At 44.9% G+C, this 19,979-nt stretch overlaps 1 protein-coding gene across 2 annotated transcripts in view; it reads left to right on the forward strand.

Moving 5' to 3' along the window:
- Positions 1–462: 462 nt before the first annotated feature.
- The window catches only part of TBC1D10A (TBC1 domain family member 10A), a 60,925-nt gene continuing 41,408 nt past the window's right edge, over positions 463–19,979 (forward strand). The window contains exon 1 of one of the 2 annotated variants that reach the window (XM_073671466.1): positions 463–798. In XM_073671466.1, the coding sequence (XP_073527567.1) occupies positions 617–798 (182 nt within the window). In that variant the 5' untranslated portion in view covers positions 463–616. The remainder of the gene's footprint in view (positions 799–19,979) is intronic. The other variant, XM_073671476.1, reaches the window with a different exon arrangement.

Genomic DNA, 19,979 nt, shown 5'->3' on the forward strand with positions numbered 1-19,979 from the left:
AGCATCCCAGGCAGGTACATAGTGCATGGCAAGCCTTCTCCTTTTAGTGCCCCGTGTCATGCCCCGCCCCCTCACTTCTCCCAGCTGTCAGGGTTGTCCTGTCAGGCTTGTTGCCGTGGCTCTCGCCTTGTAACATATGGCATGTACCACCTTTCCCTGGGAGGGGCCGGTGGGGACACTGCTGGGTGGAGTCCCGCGTGCCTGTCAGTGAGTGACAGGATGAGAGTGTTTACAGGACGCGCCGGCGCTAGTATCGGGCATGGAGACGTCACGCAGATGGACACCAGGAATCTGGAGGCTGTGATTGGCTTCGGTCGATAAAGGTGCTCGCCGATTGGCTGGAGGGAAAACCTGGCTAGCAGATGTATTGCGGGAGATTTACTTAACCGACAAGCTGTTCTGTGTGTTGATTGGCTGGCTAAGACAGGCTGCGCGCATCTATTGGCTGGCTGTGTTGCTCCCTGACAAGTAATTGGCTAGTGGATTAGCGGGGCGGGGATAGTCGGAGAGGCCCTGGGAGGTGTCTGCTGCTGTACGGAGAGCAGAGTGAGAGGTGCGGCGGGGGCCGGGGCGAGGTGATGGCTCCGTGCTGGTGAAGAGCTGGAGGGGAGCCGGGATGGCGCGGAGCCCCGGGGAGGGCAGCGTCTCACCGTCTGCTAGTCTACGTGGAACCAGGGAGACCCTCAGTGACCCGGAACTGGAGTCTCTAGGATCGGACTCTGAAGTGAACGGCTTTACCGCGGAGAGAAAGACTGACAAGTACGGCTTCCTAATCAAGACCGAGGAGAACGGCGGCCGGTGAGTGTCGTTAAACTTCTGGAGCTCGTGCTACTCCGGGGCTGGGGGCGTGTCACTGCTGATCGCTGTGCTGTGGTCGGCGCCGACCATCCGTGCGATTACTGGAGCAGTCCGTGCAATCTGGCCGCGGATCATCAGAGGCCATTAATAAGGCGGCGATCTGCTGCGGAACATCGTCCGATCCGGAGATACCTGCAGCCTCTGGGGAAGGTCAGGCTGTGCTCTCCGCCGGATAGTGTCCAGGACAGGTGGGCTGCGCTGACTGCTCATCGTAGGCGATCATACCATAGACTTCTATGGGATGTATTGGTCTGGAGCCATACAGGTCTATGAAGACTGTGCGGTACATGCTCGGCTGTTACACCAGACTTTTTATTGGAAATTTGCTTGTGCTTTTTTCACTTTACCTGCTGGGATTTATGTGCGATTTTTTTTTTTTTTTTTTTTTTTTTTTTTTTTAAATTAACTGCTTTTTTTTTTTTCCTCCCTGAAAGTCTTGGAAATGTCTTATTCATCATTACTTTTCAGAGAAGGTCTAGCCGTAGCTCTGACCACCATGGTTTCCTCCTTACATTGCTTGGCAGTGGTCGGACAGAATCCCCAGTGTTGTCATGTCATTCTTTTTATACACAAATTCCAATCCTCTTCTATTACCTATTGTGCCCCTTCCCATATTTGGCAGATCAGAAGCCTTTCGAGCCCTCTGTGTCCAGGCGGCTTCTTCAGTCCACAAGTGATTGACAGCCCTAAACTGATCTCGAATCCTATGAACTAACAGCCAGGTGTTTTAGCTGGAATTTAAAGGGACAGCCAGATTGTCGTAGACGCTGACACTCAGGTACAGCTGTGTTCAGACTCCGGTAGATACAGATCACTGGCCACAAATGAGTCCAGACTCTCAACTTGCGTTATGCCAAGAACGACATCATTCTATGCTCAGCTTATGTAACTGGTGCAGAGCCCCCATCCTACTTTCAGGCTCTATAGGGTGCTCGGTGGGCAGAGGTCTTCTCCCCCAGGGGCTAATGCTATACTGATCCCACAGAATAAGTCTTTCATGGGAAGTATAGAGAGCTCATTATCTGATTTTCAGCGCTTTGACTTGTGAGAATCAACACTGCAATAGTTTTCCCACTCTACCATTTAATGTGGATTTTATTCAGTTTTTACCTCTTTGTAGTCAATGGAAGAAACACCATAAAAGGGTGTAGGATGGTGAATGCTGTGTCCTATCAGAGAGGTCATTATGCCATCGAGTGAACTAGGCGGCCATCAGCTAAGGAACAGATCCAGCCGCAGAAAGTTTCTTTGCCACTTTGGTGTGCCGGGCAGCATTCCAGTAGTGGAGCTTGTGCCCAGGCGGCTCCATGAAATATCTGCAGGATCGCTGAGCATGTTGTCTTGGGTCTGCTGGATCTCTAATAAAGTTCAGTGCCTGATATTCGCTGTTCTTCACAATTGCAGGGTTTGGGTCTGGCAATGTGTAAGTATGAAAGGCGGCTAGTACATCCCGGGAGAGGATCTGCACACTGTCTCTGTATAAGCGCAGGACTATCCTGACACAGCAGTAGCTACAGAGCAAGCATTGCTTGTAGATAATGGAATAAATGCGGTAATGTGGTCAGGCACGTGTTCCTTTTATAGTTATAAATGACACAGCCCCTCGGCTGTCCTGTAATCTATGCACTACATGAAGTCATAAGTCTGGAGCAACACTCCTATAATTCTGCTTCGTACCGTTCCTCAGTTATTCCTCCTAGATTCATTAAAGGGGTTGTCCTGGCTAGACTGAAAAGTCTGCAGTCGCTCTATGTGACTGCAGAATCGTGGCAGTGTGCGCAGATTCTTCTGACCACATGTATGCGATGTGCATCCCATCACATTCCGACTAGTCTGATCCAGCTTCTCTTAATAAAAGAGAACCAAGAGAAGCTCAGGAGTCTAGTTGGAACATGACCGCAGTATGCAAATCACATATATATATATATATATATATATATATATATATATATATATATATATATATATATATAATATGTATATGTCAGGTGGGCGACCAACTGCATGGGGGAATCTGTGCACACTGTTACTGTGATTGCAGACTTTGCTTCTAAAGGTCTGCTTACACCGACCAACTGGTGGCATGATACAACCGCCGATCGGTAAACTTTTACAGATCTGTAGTCATTTGAATGCCTTTTTACACAGGCAGAGCAAAGCAAGCGATGCACACCTACACTAGAGGCTGCCATAGCTCTCGGCGGGGCGAGTGCTGTTTACACAGGACAATGCACCACCAAGAACAATGATTTATTTATTTTTTTCCTGATACGTAAAAGATATCACCTGATCAATAAGTGTTTTGCTCATTCATCAGGTGATTGGCAGCCTGTTTATACAGCAAGATGATAGACAAATGAGCTCATTCATGATTAATTTTCAATGTAAATGCCCCTTTAATAGATTGAGAAGGGGAATGGTAACACCTAGGTGTCTACCTACACAGTCTGATATTGGACGTTAGAGAAACACCCCGAGCGGGTAACTCCCAGTTGTCAATTTGTCCATACATTTGTAGGAGGAATAACAGGAACGGCACATCACGGAAGATGATCCAGGCTTATTATATTTGGCAGATACTTCCTACACGGACGTCTCCAGAGACATGACTGGTCCTCTTTATGTAGGTTGTGCGACTCGCATACTTTAAAAGGCGCATCATGCAGTTTAGGGGTCATGTGACTGAGAGTGCAATACCAAACTTATTTGCTACTGGCCTGAAGCCATTAACCCTGTCTGTGCCGTAACGTCTGCTCTCATCAGCCGGTCCTTGCTGTGCATTTCATGTCTCCATACAATACCAGTGACCCGTGTGATACGTGCAGCGTACAGTAATAAGTGAATTGTGTTACATTTCACCCCCAGCTTCTGTGCCTTTAGTAAATAGGACAAAATCTAAGTTTTCAGCAGTGAATATAAATATTGGCGAGTTATGTTTCCCCCTCCAGTAGATTAGGATGTCCTGCAAGGATTTGTATTTACATTATGTGAGATCTGCCATGAGCGGGATCGATGGCAAATGTCCCCATATTTCTTCATCAGCTCTGATCTGTGCTCTGGTGAGGAGGAAGGTGCTAAATAAGTGTGACAGAGATGTGACCAGATAATTTGGGACTATGGCCATACCCATACGGCTCTGAACCTATTGATTGATCTCCTTAGAAGTCCTCTTATTATGTAATGCCAGAGAGGTTAAACTCTAAATCAGAAATCCAAAGTACTTTTTTTTTTTTTTTTTTTCTCAGTTTAGGTTTCTTAAAATTAATCAAAAACTTCTTCTGCAAAATAGATTTAGAAATGACAAATACAGTGATTCATCCTAGCCATTCAATATGTAGTCATCCTGCTTTTTAGATCTTTTGTGTGACAGAGCTTGGCAGCTATCAGGTAGCCAGTTACCATAAAATGCCTGCCTATACCGCACGGTAATCTGAAGACATGGATGTGATGCATCCACTTCTTTCCTTAAGGCTGAGTGGTATACTGGTACAGGTACCGAACTACGTCACCATGCAGACCAGGAGGTCAGGAGCACACAGGTGTCCTACCTCCCCACTGGGAACCGGACACTTTTTTTTGTTCTGCAGATCAGTGCAGGCCCAGTGATCAGACCTTCGCCAGGAGTCTGAAATGGCATGTCCAGTTACGTCGGATAAGTAATTTTGCTGTGATGGTCTGTACAAACTAATGCTAGAAAAGACTACGCTACTACATTGTGATTGTAAACGCCTAGCCACCCGCACATGGTAGAAATCAAACCATGCTGGATTTTTGCACGGCCATGTGCACGATCTTGACCTTTGTGATACTAATAGAAGAAAGAAACAGCGTCCGTTTGTTCTATTGGATTTTTTCCAAGTGGACTCCTTGAGACTTTTTTTTGACTGTCCGTCCTTCTTGGGACGATGTGCTCTTTATAATTGTCCAATGTCGGAGTGTTGTGAGCCACCTCTATTTTTATGATCCTAATTAGAGATGAGTGAACCCAAACTAAAAAAGTTGGGGGTTGGTACCGGACCGTTAGTGTCCAGTGCTATACACCAAACACTGACTTCTCCCGGAAGTCAATTGCAAAGTTTGGAGTTCCGGGAAAGTCTGTTGCAGAGAGAGAAAAAATTTTCCATCTCAAAAGTTCAGGTCCCCATTTTTTTTCAGTGGGGGTTCTGGTTCAATTTCTGGTACCAGAACTGAACTTTGGAATAAAGATTGGGTCAGGTACCAGAACTTAAACTTCCACGAGTCCGCTCATCCCTAATTCCACTGTTACTCAGCCCCAGTATCGTTCCTTACAAACTTTAAAGCGAATCTGTCAGCTTGATTTTGCATGTTAAAGTAAAAGCATGGCCATAATGGCTCTGTCATACAGATTAAATAGATACCTTTAGGGAAGAAATCTGCTTGGTGGTTGTTCTTTATTCAGCATTTGAAATTTGGGTGTAATAAGCTTCTGGTGCAGAGGGGCAGGACTGTGGGTAGGGTGTCTGGTTCTGCCTCCTATTTGAAAGCTTGTGCCGTCCCTGCCGCGAGCTGCGCTTTCACAGATTGCTCTCCGGACTGTCTTCAGTAAAATGGTGACGGCGCATGCGCTGATTGAGAGCGCTGCTCAATGATGAGTCAAGATCATGCTGACAGGTTCTCTATATAATTGTCTCTATAGAAAATAACATTTAATCATTGGCATGTAAGCTACTAGGCTGACCGTTCAGAAAATAGGGCTGAGAATAAAGTGCTGTAGTGATTCCCTTCCTTCAGACACTCTAGGTATGTTTTTTTTTTTCTAGGTCAGGTTATTAGTTGTGTTCCTCTGCGGTTTCCAGTTATGGGTTTATTAGTCAGGAATAAGTCATGTAAATGATGTTCACCTCCCACTTTCTGTTGTGCATTATGATTAGTGTTGAGCGATACCTTCCGATATCAGGAAATATCGTATCGGATTGGATCGGGCCGATACTTTTTGGGTATCGGATATCGCCGATTCCGATACCGGAAACCAATGCAAGTCAATGGGACACAAATATCGGAATGAAAATAAACCCTTTCTTTCCTTGTAGGTTAATTCTACATGAAGTAAAACAACTAAGAATAATGTAGAATGACATGAAAAGCCGGCAATTCATCAGCGGCATACACCGGTACCCGACAATTTACAACAGAAAGAATAGAGCTTCACACGTAGATTAGGTAGATAGAACCATGTCAGTCACATATATATGAAGTACTGTGACAGTGTTGCTTACTGTACTTGTCATTTAGCGTAAAGGATTTATCAAAAAAAATAATAGTGTTTTCATGCACCGTCTCTTTAAGAAAGCCGGCCGGCAATTCAGCATCTGTACCCGACAATTTATAATAGACAGAATAGAGCTTCACACATAGATTAGATAGATAGAAACATGTCAGTCACATATATATGAAGTACAGTAATAGTGTTGATTACTGTACTTGTCATTTAGTGTTAAAATAAAGGATTTATTTTAAAAAAAAATGGCGTGGGGTTCCTCTTAATTTTAGGCTCTAGCGGAGGTTAAGCAGACAGCTGGGGCAAATGTTTGAAGCCTGGGAAGGGGGTAATACCCACGGAGCTTCCCAGGCTACTAATATCAGCCCCCAGCTGAATACCTAGCCTTTACTAGCTGTTAAAATGGGGAAACCCCCCAAAAAAAATAACGTGGGGTCCCCCCTAATTTAATAGCTAGCACAGGCTAGGCAGACAGCTGGGGGCTGATATTAATAGCCCAGGAAGGGTGCCATGAATATTGGCCCCCTCCCAGGCTAGAAACACCAGCCGTCAGCCGCCCCAGAAATGGCGCATCCATAGGATGCGCCAATTCTGGCACTTAGCCTCGCTCTTCCCACTGCCCTGTAGCGGTGGCAGTGGGGTAATAGGGCTGGGGTTGATGTCAGCTTATAATGCCAGATGACATCAAGCCCAGGTTAGTAATGGAGAGGCGTCTATAAGACACCCCCATTACTAACCCCATAGTCAAAGTTAAAGAAAAACACAAACACCCAGAATAAAGTCCTTTAATTGAAATAAACACACAATTCTTTATTGTTCTAAATTAAACCATACTTACCATCACGCCCATTCCAGCTGAAGCCAACGATCTCCTGCAATAAAAGAAAAATAATAAAGCAACATCATCCTTACCTTTCAATGGTTCCCAGGACAGCTCCAGCTCTGCTACATCGAGATGACAGGCTGGACCGCAGCAGAACGCTGCCATCCAGCCTGTCATCCCGCAGACACTGAGAAGCGCAGGCATGCTTGCGCTCCTCAGTGTCTCTCTGTGACGTCATCCAGATGAGCCGAGGTCATGTCCAATGAACTCAGCTCACCTCATGTACGTCACTGACAGCGTGGGAAAATTCTCCTGCACTCAGCGCTTCAGCGTGAGAATTCTCCCACGCTGTCAGTGACATACATGAGGTGAGGTCATGTCCAATGAACTCAGCTCACCTCATGCACGTCACTGACAGCGTGGGAAAATTCTCACGCTGAAGTGCTGAGTGCAGGAGAATTTTCCCACGCTGTCAGTGACGTACATGAGGTGAGCTGAGTTCATTGGACATGACCTCGGCTCATCTGGATGCCGTCACAGCCAGACACTGAGGAGTGGAAGTATGCCTGCGCTTCTCAGTGTCTGCGGGATGACAGGATGGATGGCAGCGTTCTGCTGCGGTCCAGCCTGTCATCTCGATGTAGCAGAGCTGAAGCTGTCGTGGGAGCCATGGAAAGGTAAGGATGAGGTTGCTTTATTATTTTTCTTTTATTGCAGGAGATCGTTGGCTTCAGCTGGAATGGGCGTGATGGTAAGTATGGTTTAATTTAGAACAATAAAGAATTGTGTGTTTATTTCAATTAAAGGACTTTATTCTGGGTGTTGTGTTTTTTTAAATACTTTACTAGAAATTCATGGTGGTCATGTCTAATATTGGCGCGACCCCATGAATTTCGGGCTTAGGGCCAGCTGATAATGCCAAGCTGGCCTTAACCCCTTTATTACCCAGTGAGCCACCGTACCAGGGCCCTGGATGAGTTGGGTACAGCGCCAGAAGATGGCGCTTCTATGAACGCGCCATTTTCTGGGGCGGCTGCGGACTGCAATTTGCAGCGGGGGTGGCCCAGAAAGCTTGGGTCTCCCTGCGCTGCGGATTCCAGCCCCCAGCTGCCTAGTTGTATCTGGCTGGACACAAAAATAGGGCGAAGCCCCACGCATTTTTTTTTTTTATTATTTCATGAAATTCATGGAATAATTAAGAAAAAAAGGGCTTCCCTATATTGTTGTGTCCGGCTAGGTACAAATAGGCAGCTGGTGGTTGGGGGCAGCCTGTTCCTGCCTGCTGTACCTGGCTGGACACAACAATATAGGGAAGCCCTTTTTTTCTTAATTATTCCATGAATTTCCTGAAATAATTTAAAAAAAAAATTGACGTGGGGCTTCGCCCTATATTTGTGTCCAGCCAGGTACAACTAGACAGCTGGGGGCTGGAATCTGCAGCGCAGGGAGGCCCAAGCTTTCTGCCCCCCGCTGAAAATTGCAGTCTGCAGCCGCCCCGGAAAATGGCGCGTTCATAGAAGCTGGATGCTGTACCTGGCTGGCATACAAAAATATGGCGAAGCCCACGTCAAAAGTTTTGGGAAAAATTAATTAAAAAATAAATAATAATTTAGGGACTGCATCTTTATTAACTCCTCAAATGTCATTTAGTGTTAAAATAAAGGATTTATTTAAAAAAAAAAAATGACGTGGGGTCCCCCCTATTTTAATAGCTAGCAAAGGCTAGGCAGACAGCTGGGGGCTGATATTAATAGCCCAGGAAGGGTGCCATGAATAATGGCCCCCTCCCAGGCTAGAAACACCAGCCGTCAGCCGCCCCAGAAATGGCGCATCCATAGGATGCGCCAATTCTGGCACTTAGCCTCGCTCTTCCACGCTGCCCTGGTGCGGTGGCAGGGGGTAATAGTGGTGGGGTTCATGTCAGCGCCAGCTGCCATGAAGCCCAGGTTAGTAATGATGGGCGTCTATAAGACACCCCCATTACTAACCTACAAAGTGTTAAAAAGAAAAAACACACACTACACCCAGAAAAAAATAATTTATTTGAAATAAAACACACAATTTTATTTAATTCTTAGTTTACTAAAAATAATAGTTACCTGTCCACGTTCCTGCGCTGATCTCCCATGCACAGCTGTCACATCTGGAGATGGTGACAGCTGTGCATGGCTGCTGTAAGCTCACACTGCCGGGAACACGTCCGCTCCCGGCAGCGGGAGCCACTGACTGAGGTCACCAGAGTGCATTCAGGCAGCGCAGCTCCGGAGACCTCCTTTACGGCACTGCTGTACCGTGGGAATTTCTCACGATACAGCAGGGCCGTAAAGGAGCTAACCGGAGCAGCGCTGCCTGAACTCCGGTGAACCCTTACGGCCCCGTCATTCTAGCGGCGGCAGCGGTTCAGAGCGGTCACATTCTATGTGGCTGCTCTGAACTGGAGATCTTCGTGGGACACTCGTGGACTACTCCGGAGGGGTAAGGATAAGGTTGTGGTTTATTATTTTATATTTTATTACAGGAGATCGATGGCTTCGGGGAATTAGGTGTCTAGGTGAGTATAGGTGTAGTTTTTTATTTTTTACTTTATTTTAGGTGGCGATCAGCGGGGACAGGTAATGTATAAACTAATTTCTTTTAGGTAACCAATGGCCACCAATGACATGTATTTAACATTTATTGGGGACACAGTAGGGCAATTTAAATAGCAGGATCAGGCTGATGGGAACTACTGCTCCCATCGAGCTGATCCTGCTGGCAGGAGTGGACGGGGGACAGACATAGGCCGATGGGAGTAGTAGTGTCACATCGGCCTATGTCTGCCTGCATGCACAGACACCGCGCACACACCCGCGCGCGCACACCCTAATCATGACGGGTCTGGGAGGTGAGGCTGACCTGTGCGGCCGTGGGAAAGTTCATGCAGTCAAGCATGAACTCACATAAACCCTCTGAGGGCACCGCGGCGACTTCAAATGAACAGCTGATCGGCATCACCTGATACCTCAGCTGTTCATTTGAAATAACCGGCGGGAAAGCGCAGCACAGAACGGGAAAGCCGGCGGTGAAGTCTTTTCACTGCCGGCTTCCCCGCCCGGGTCCTTCGCTCCTTGGTGCTGCGCTCCCCGCCCGGTCCTAATTTACGATCGGGATGGGAGGTGGCGAGGGGAGCGGAGGATCGGGGTGGGAGGCTGCGGGGAAGCAGTATGGGGCTGTGTGATTGTTTAAAAGCCGGCGGCTTTTTACCGCGTGCCGGCTTTTAAACAATCAGGAGAATTCTCCCCCGCTGGGATGGCATTCTGATGACAGGCTGGATCTCAGCTGAGCGCTGCCATCCAACTTGTCATCCTTCACAGACACTGCAGAGCGCAGGCATTATGGGAACTTCCGATTCCGGTATCCGATATTGTAAAAGTATCGGAATTCCGATACCGCGAATATCGGCCGATACCCGATATTACAGTATCGGAATGCTCAACACTAATTATGATACTAAAGGCCATCATAGACATTGGACAAAAGTCGGCTAAATCCGCCAATATCGAAGGGTTTGACCGATGGTCTAATATGTATGGAGGTGCCGGCCGACTGATTTTCAGAAGAGATGTTGATTGGGCATGTCTGATTTCGTACTGACGATCACATTGTTCTCTCTGAGACAATATGGCATCTTGCACGGACATGCCACCACATTGATTGGTGGGCTCTGAATTTCAAGATCTCATCCCAACAGTAGAGCGTGAGGTCTCTTCGACAGTTGTCCTGCTCATCGCTGCTCCCAGCCATTTGACATGGGGGAACTCTATCACAGCCCGGCTGATGTGAGCTAGTTGTGAGGTCTCTTCTCTCTTGGGATTAGTCGCCTTTCCAGCTGTCGGACTTCAGATTAGGAAGTGATGGCATATACTAGTGATACGTACACTGTCGGGGGAATTCTTCTCATGTTCCTTTAAACATATGCCTCTCTTTATTATTTTTTACCCTCTTATCTGAACTTTTGTACCATCCAAACAAATACTGTTTGTACATAATAACTTTTCCCTTTAGTTCCTCTTTAGCAAACATCCTGTTTCCACTCTAAAATACAGAACAGCAAGTGGAAGAGAGGCCATGTTCAGCCCTATATTCTGTAGCTTTCTTCTGGAAAGTAACCTAGGAGAGCATGTATTTGTGAGCAAAGTCGGCGAGGCCATTGCGTTATTGAGTGCAGCCTGGCACCGACTCGGTGTACATTGGCAGCCTTCACATTCATAACAAGGGAACGGCAATTAGGGATATATGTAACTAGTTGTCTTCCAATTCAACCAAATAGTATAAATAAAGGGGGAGCTGCAGGAAACGAGACCACCACAACGGAGTTTACATTTTAGTTTTAAAAAAAAAAAATCCCTGCCCCTTGGAAAGCAACATGTTTAAAGAAGTTGTCCACTACTTTGAATTGATGCCCTATCTGTATGATCGGTCGGGGTCCCGCACGTGGCACCCCCGCCGATCAGCTGTTATCGGTGGCAGCGGCCGGAAGTCCTTACCTGCGGTGCTGGCCGTCAAGCTGTAGTGGCCGCCGCTTGTAACTGCACATCCGCCTCCTATTCAATTGAATGGGAGGTGGATCTGCAGTACCCCGCGGCGGGCACTACAACTTGACGGTCAAGCACCACAGGTATGGACTTCTGGCCGGCGGCCGCTGCCACCGATAATAGCTGATCAGCGGGGGTGCCGCGTGCGGGACCCCGGCCGATCATACATTGATGCCCTGTCCGTTGGATAAGGCATCAGTGTCAAAGTAGTGGACAACCTCTTTTAATGCTTGTATCTGTGATGGAAAGGGCATATGCAGGGCTTCAGTCTCTCGATGAAATGTGAATGTTTCCTTTCACTGACAGCTCTTGATAATAAGGAAGAATTCAAACCCCAAAGGGCCCGTCATCATTTGTGGGGGAGGGCTGGGGGTTTAAGTCCCTTTTCTTTTTTGTCTTGTTCTATTCATTGCTGTTTTTATGCCAAATTTTTCAAAATAGCTTAGGCAGTTTGACTTTTGCACAACATCACAAGTGGTCTTTTTTATTTTTTGTCTTCTAATAAGTCTATGTGCACACGGTGCATTTTTGGTGTTTTGTTTTTTTTTCTCCTCCGAAATGGGCTAAAAACACATTGCAAACTTTATCCCACGATTTCCTATGACATTTTGCAAGATCTGTGCACATGATCAAGATTTTTCATGACTGAATTTCATGTGCAGGAAAAGAAGCATCATGTCCATTCTTTGTGCGTTTTGGCCTGCGTTTTTCCTATACAATGCATTAAAAAAAAAAAAGCACATGGCAAAAACTCATGAAAACGCTGCAGATTTTCCACAGCGTTTTTGCTGCCAAGAGGTGCAGAAACGCAGCAGAAATTTCTGCAAGCAAATCCTGATCGTGCGCACATAGACCTAGACTTTTTTTCCCTAAAGGCACAAAAAAAAAGGTCATATTTCGCAAACAAAATTTGTGGCGTACATGAAATAAATTTAGCAACTTTTCAAAAAGTTGCAAATGATGACTCATGGGAAAACACCTGGAAACTAATCGCCAGCCATAGTGGCGAACTGAAAAACAAGAAAACAGACTAAACGCATTAAAAAGGGGCTTTAAAAAAAAGGCTCACATGACAATATATGGCACAAATGCAATAATGAACCGGACCAAAAGTGTATATGAAAGTGGCCTAACTAGTTCCATAATGGTATAACATCCATTTACATCACAGTACCATCTTTTCTTTGTGGCTGGATTATTGTAAGGGCGTTTTCAAACAGAAAACCAGAAGTGGAACTGACAGATATAATTTAAAGAAGCACTCCTCCCATTAAAGTTTTTATCCTCTTAATATATTGCAGTCATCATATTATATAGCACTGTGTACTTACAATTGCTCATTTTACCCAGCTAATTCTTCTCTTATCTGTTTTATGTAGAAACAGGAAGTATCTTGTCCCCGCAGAAATCATTCCCCTTTTCAACTTTTGCAGTGACATATGAGTCATTCAGGGAAAATTGACCTTCTTTTTCTACATAGGATTCAGCTAGTCAGTTTTTTTTATCACATGATGTCATAGACCTAATGGAAAAGAGAAAAATTAGCTGGGTAGAAAGGCAAAATGAGCAATTGTAAGTACACAGTGCTATGTAATATGATTGTAATATATTAAGAGGATAAAAGTTTTGATAGGAGGAGTGCTTCTTTAGATTGACAGCTGCTCTGTGTTTTGGAGACGCTCCTGGTTTTGGCTTTGAAATTCTGATGTGTGAATGAAACCTAATTGGAATGTTGGATTCATTGCCTCCTGCATGATACTGGCCGCAGATGACAGACATGGATGTTCATGGATTATTCCTTGAATGAGAGACGTTTTGCTATGTTGGTTCTGTCAGTCATCGTGTGGCTTCAATCTGTGACACTGAATACTGTATTTAGCCTTGATGTATTGATTATTGTCCCGAGGGTTGACCAGGGGATGTGCACCCCATAACTGGTTATGTATCATTACCCATCTCGGCTTCTGTCCTTCCTACGTGTACTGAGGACTCCAGCATTGCAGATGGTTCTGCTAAGTACTGGTATTGCTCTGCTGTATATAATGGCTGAGCTACGCCAGGTCCTTCATTGCTTTTCTACTTCATGGTTAAAGCTTTTCATTCTACGTAGAATTTTCCATTCATGTCATCAGGGACGTCCAGACTGCTAGACAAACATTTGGGTGGGTTCCTGGTATTTTCCAACTTATCAGTGATTCCTTCCTACCCCAATCTATCAGTGTGTTAGACTTTTTGTCCCATGCTTGGGTTTATTTTTCCAGAACACAAATGTAGTAGTTCCTGGTGCTAATGGAGAGATAAAAATTGTTATGTTTAGGACACGGCTTTTTTTAATTCCAATATTCTGTCTGAAATGTTCTAGCAAGTATGGAAGATATGTACCTCTATGTCAGCATGCAACAAGTCAAAAGTCTTCTACAATGTACTAAAGCTATGACCTACAAAAATAAAAAAAACCTGTATACTCTTTCCAAATTTCTGTTGCTTCCCTTGTTCCTCACTAGTCCCGTCTTCTTGCTGGAAGCCAGTAGATAAAGAGTATATTGCATAAAAATCCTCAACGCTTTAACTTGATTTCCGATTTTTACTTCCCTCATTGAAGTTGCTATGGAAAATCCACAAGAAATCCTTGCTCTTTCAGCCCAAAAAAATTATTAAAAATTCAGACTATAGGGGGGCTTTCACATTGCATTTAGGTACACTTTCATGGGTCCCGTCGGGGCGTACGTCCGATCACCCCCCCCCCCCCCCCCCCGCAAAGCAGGATTCGGGCGTAGGCGCCGACGGGGCCATAGACTATAATGGGTGTAGACATACATGCTCGAATGATGCACGGCAGAGAGCACGTTTGCTGTGTCAGCACCATTACAGTCTATGGCCCCGTCGGTGCATACGTCCCCGTCTTGCAGGGAGTTAAGACGTAAGCCCCGACAGGGCCACTGAACGGGTGCCAAAACGCAATGTGAAAGCACCCTTATTAATACTGAGGTAAAAAACTCACCAAATACTCAATGTGTGCACGTACGTGACTGAAGTAAATTTTTGTGCGTAAAAATTCCACAGCGTGTGGATGAGTCATTGAAATCTCAGCGCTTGCCTCCTAATGTATATTCCATTGCAGATCCACACCCCTCCGCAGCATTTCCATCTCGTGTGATCGCAATGCAACGAGCTCATGTTTCAACCTTCCAATACAAACTGTTTTAATTGGTGCAAAAGTGAAATTCTGCCCTATTGTACTTGGAGTGGTTTAAACAAAATCGACGTTTGCCCCGAAGAGTGGACCAGTCAATTCTTTTAGCCACTTCATGGCTTTTGAGACTGTACTGGTTAAAAAGTTAGAAGGAACATCTGATATTGTAGTCCATATGTTAGTTATTTTTAACGTTTCGACACTTTTTCAGGTGGAATGCGCCTGAAAAAGCTGCTGTGTGCACATACCCTTAGAAGGCGGTTACTTGACTGCTTCTGTAGTGATGCCACTGTTGGCTTTATGGTAGAAGGAAATATCCTGACTGTGCATTGTAAGGAACAAATGGCCAAGTATGCCTTCTACAGCCCATTGTACCCTATAGGGGTTTTCCGAGCTTGCCACCTACCTACGGGATCGGTCCTAAGTGTCTGAGCGGAACGAGTTCCCCAAGTCGCCGGTGTGAATTGAGCGGTAATGTCCATGCGTTACCTCTTTTGCATCCACTGCTTGAGACTGTCTGAGGTAGCGGAGTACAGCGCTCAACGATTTTCATCAGACCTATAAATAATGACTAGAACGGCAGCGCACCTGCATGACTTCCCCCATTAAAATGTAGGACACCGGTCCTTGTGACCAATGAGAGTCCAAGTGGTCCGGCACTCATCACCTATCCTGAGATTAGGATAAAGTTTGAATATGGAACAATCCCTTTAATGTAATCCATTGCTGTTCTATACTGAGGGAGGTGAATGATTTTCCCCACAGACTTCAGTACGAGGTGTGTTCTACAACGCCGCCATGCTTTGTGATACAGGTAGCAGTCTGCTGTGGTTCAGTGACTACATGCATGTATATACCGTATACAGTACGTAGGTCTGAGAGCTGGGTCATCAAGAAGGAAGCCGAGAGGAAACGTCTGGATGAAGAGCCTCATCCTTGTGTACTGGTGCTAGGCCGTGATTAAAGTGTCCAAATACCTGACATGTTTTGTTTGTGGCAGAGAACTCGTCTCTGTACGGTGAGTGCCAATTGTTCTGGAGCGCTGCTCTCCTAGGTGATAAAACAAACGCTTCCGATCTTGCATTTATCCATAGGAGGGCGAGCACTGGCGAAATATGAACGCGTATGGGCATGATGCTGTAGATGTCCCAGACCTTCTTTAGGGACCCTATAATATGTACATCTAGGCACCCTTAGATTGGATTTGTCTGGCAATATGTAGGAATAAGTGTTTTTTTTGTTTTTTGTTTTTTTTTATAATGTTCTACTACATTATAATTTGAGAAAACCTTAAACGTTCTGCAAATTTTTTTTTTATTTTTTTTATTCCTCTGTTCCAGCAGTCATGGACTATATTAGTGTAAATGTATGGCCTCCTGCGTATTAGGATTATGAATCATCTGAAAATGGGGGGTGTCATGTCCCTTGTAAGAGATTGTTGCTGTTTTTATAGGATTCTCGTGTTTTTTTTGTTTGTTTTTTCCCTGTATATTGTAATTTTTGTATAATCTGCATGTGATTGTATGTTTGTCTGTTTTCTGCATCATGGTGGTCTGCTTGGTCCCCCCATGAGCTCCGAATCATGACAGGAGATATGGCCCCAGGCACCATCTTGGAGATGGGTTTGAGTAGGCCTCTATAGTATGTGGAGACCTGCAGCCCAAGCGAGGCCCAATCTGCTAGCATTGGATGAAGCATAAGGGGTATTTAAAGGGCTTGGCTGCTTTTTATCTTAATTTTCACGTGTTGCTGACCTCAGCCTCCTCCAATTGCAAAATACTTCTGGGAAAGCTGTTTTTTCTTTTTTGGAAGAGGTTGAATGACTTTATTACGATTGCAGCAGAAGCTTCTCCTCTTTGCTCTGCTTCCAGTAGGACACAATGATTGTCGTGCCCCGTCAGATCTTAACCCGCCAAAACGGAAGAGATCTGCAGATAATTAACTCCTGTGATCTCCTGAGGATTTCTACAAGACTGCGGAACATGCCGAAAATCTTTCAGATTATGGAGCCGATTCATCATAGTGTTTACACCAGTAAGGCTGTGTGCCCACAATGCGGTTTTTAAGTGTTTCCGCTGCATTATTTCCACCGCATAAACGCTTAAAAACCGTTTGGTACAAGGTCTGTAATGTTCCCCAATGATCCGCATGTGCTGTGCACGTTCTGCGGAAATTTCCGCTGCGGATTATCATTGCGGAAAAATCAGTAGCACAACGATTAATTTTGTGGAATCGCAAAACGTCAGGGCTGGAAAAGGAAGGAGCGCTATTTGGGTTTTGGAGAACAGATTTTGGTAGAATAGTTTGTGGGTGACATTAGCCCCGAAGGTGCCAGAACAGCAGAAAAACCCCAAAGTGACCTCATTGTAGAAATTGCACCTCTCAATGAATTACCGTTTTATAACATCCATGCCAGGCATTTTTTCTGGAGAATTGCAAATATGCCAGTCTGGTGCCCCCATATATTATAGGGCCCCCATACATTGTGCCCTGCTTGTACTTCTGGTGATACGCACCCTGTAAATTAAGTGCTCTCTCCCCAACACAATAATGACAAACATGTGGCCGCTTACTGTGGTTTAGGCACAGTGGGACGCAGAAGGAGGGGGCATATGGATTTGTAAGCGCAGAATTTGCTGGATTTTATTTGAGGGGGTGGCAGCCATGTCACTTTTCCAGAGTCTTTGTTCTACCAGTTATGTGGGAACCGCCCTATATTAATACTGACAGATGACGGACCTGAGAGGGGGCTGGTTTTGTGCGGGATAAATTAAGGATTTTACTGGTAACATTTTGGGGTACATAAATTTAGTTGTTTTTTGTTTTTTTTAATCACTTTTAGTACAAGGTTGGATCACTTTCTGTTCTACTCTGAGAACTTGCGTCTGGGTTTCCGTGTAAATCCCACAAATACGTGATTCAAACGGAACATCCACGGTACATACGACTTTTTGATCGCTTTTTTTTTGTGAGGCAGGATGATGAAAAAGCGACATTTTTGGTGTGCTTTTAATTTTTTACGGCATTTGCCATAAGGAATAGATAACCTGGCAGTTTTATAAAGCAGGTCGTTCCGGGGCGATACCAACTGTGTACCTTTTTTGTTTTATCACAAACGCTGTGTTTTGTGTAGCGAAATGGATTTTAGTGATTTGTGTGCGTGTTGTTGTTTTTTTTTTTTTACTTTTTCATAAAGTCCCACTGTGGGACATGTGTAATTTCTGTTTTGATCACTGGTCTCATACACTGCAGTACTCGTACTTCTAGCTGGATCTCACAGGCTACTGTACCCTGGGGTCATCACATGACCTCAGGGTACCATGGTAACCATTGGGACCCGTGATGCTAATCGTGAGGGTCCGATGGTTACTAAGGGGTTCTTGCGCCCCCCCCCCCCCCTTGTAGCAACTTAAATGCCGCTGTCGCTATTAACAAAGGTATTTAAGGGGTTAATCGGCCCTCATCCGCATCATAACTGGCCAGGGCCGATACCAGCGTGAATTTCAGCCACGGGGTGGCGCTACACTATTATTCATCGGCGCCGTTAAAAAGCGGCACTCGAAATCCACCTGCAGCTGTTAGCCAGTTAAATGTCCCCGTCAGTCACTGATGGCGGCATTTAACACTCATTTAACAAACCCAGGCGCCCCTGTCACATGATCACGGGGCGACGACGGGTTGTCATCACAGCTGGGGTTCTGCAGAAGACTCCCGTACCGGTCACCACAATACTCCTGTGAACTCCGCCTTCTGGCTGGCGTTCAAAGGAGATCGTGATTTTTGCTATACATAGCAGGGCTGAAGCATTGTTATGTATAGCACAGGCGATCGGATGATTCCTGCTTCAAGTGTCCTAAGAAGACTATTAAAGTAGAAAGTTAAATAAGTTTTAAATATTAAATAAAAAAAAAACACAATTTCAAATCACCCCCCTTTTGCCCCTTTAAAAATAAAGCAATAAAAAATACACACATTTGGTAACGCTGTGTTCAGAAATGTCCGATCTATCCGATCAGTTAACTGCGTAACAAGAAAAACAAACCTCCAGAATTAAGTTTTTTGGCTGCTGCAACATTGCGGTAAAGTGCAGTACAGGTGATCAGAACATCTTATCTATCCCAAAATGGTATCAATAAAAATGTTATTTCGAGGCGCAAAAAAATAAGCCCTCACCGAGCCCCAGATCTCGAAAAATGGAGACGCTACGACAAACGCAAAACCTCTTTTTTTTCATACAAATTTCGTAATTTTTTTTCACCACTTTAAATAAAAAAGAACCTATACATGTTTGGTATCTGTGTACTCGTACTGACCTGGGGAATCATAATGGCAGGTCAGTTTTACAATATAGTAAACATTGTAGATAAAAAAATTAAAAAAACAAACAAAACAATTATTATGGAATTTCACTTTTTTTATGTAATTTTACCGCACTTGGAATTTTTCCCCCGCTTTCCGGTACACTATGTGGTAAAATCAATGGTGTCGTTCAAAAGTACAACACGACCCACAAAAAAAAAAAAAAATCATCATACGGCTATATTGAAGGAAAAATAAAAAAGTTATGGCTCTGGGAAGAAGGGGAGGAAAAACTGAAAAACACCCAAAAGTGAAGTTAAAGGAGTAATCTAGCCTAAACACTTTGCAGCCTATTCACTGGATAGGTGATGGCTTTTAGATTGGTATGGGTCCCATTGCTGGTATCGGTACTGATCGCTAGACCTTAGAACTTTGGTTCCCCGGCCTTTATGGGATGGCCAGGAGTATTGGTATTGTGCTCCCTTCAAATCTATGACACTGACTAAGATGGCCAAGTGCAGCTTTTGGCTATCCTCGGGTATCTTCAGTGTCGTGCTTTTGCATCCAATGGGCTGACAGGGAATGAAAAGAATAAAAAATACCTTTTATTTAATGACTGCAGTACAAGCGTGCCCGCAAAGCTGCCCGTCAGTGGAATATAAAAGCGTATTGTTTGGACACAGGTTGGCATGAGAAAATGCGCTACCCTATTGATTTGCCAACTGATGCAATCTTCTGATTGTGGATTTTATATACAGGTTTTTTATTTCGAGTTTAGCCTTTTCCAGAACTGTAGCAGCCAAGAAGAAGAGGGCTTACCTGGCTTTAGTATATTTAAAGAGACTGCCATCAGGTTTGTGCTACCTTGTGTGAGAGCAGCATGATGTAGGGGCACAGACCCCCTATTCCTACAATGTATCACTTACTGAACTGCTTTCTATAGTTCTGAAAAATTACTTTATCACTAGTACTAGTTAACCTATAGAATAATAT

This window comes from Phyllobates terribilis, unplaced genomic scaffold (assembly GCF_046119375.1).
Source record: "Phyllobates terribilis strain yellow unplaced genomic scaffold, ASM4611937v1 Scaffold_1__5_contigs__length_1240528914, whole genome shotgun sequence".
Classification (NCBI taxonomy): domain Eukaryota; kingdom Metazoa; phylum Chordata; class Amphibia; order Anura; family Dendrobatidae; genus Phyllobates; species Phyllobates terribilis.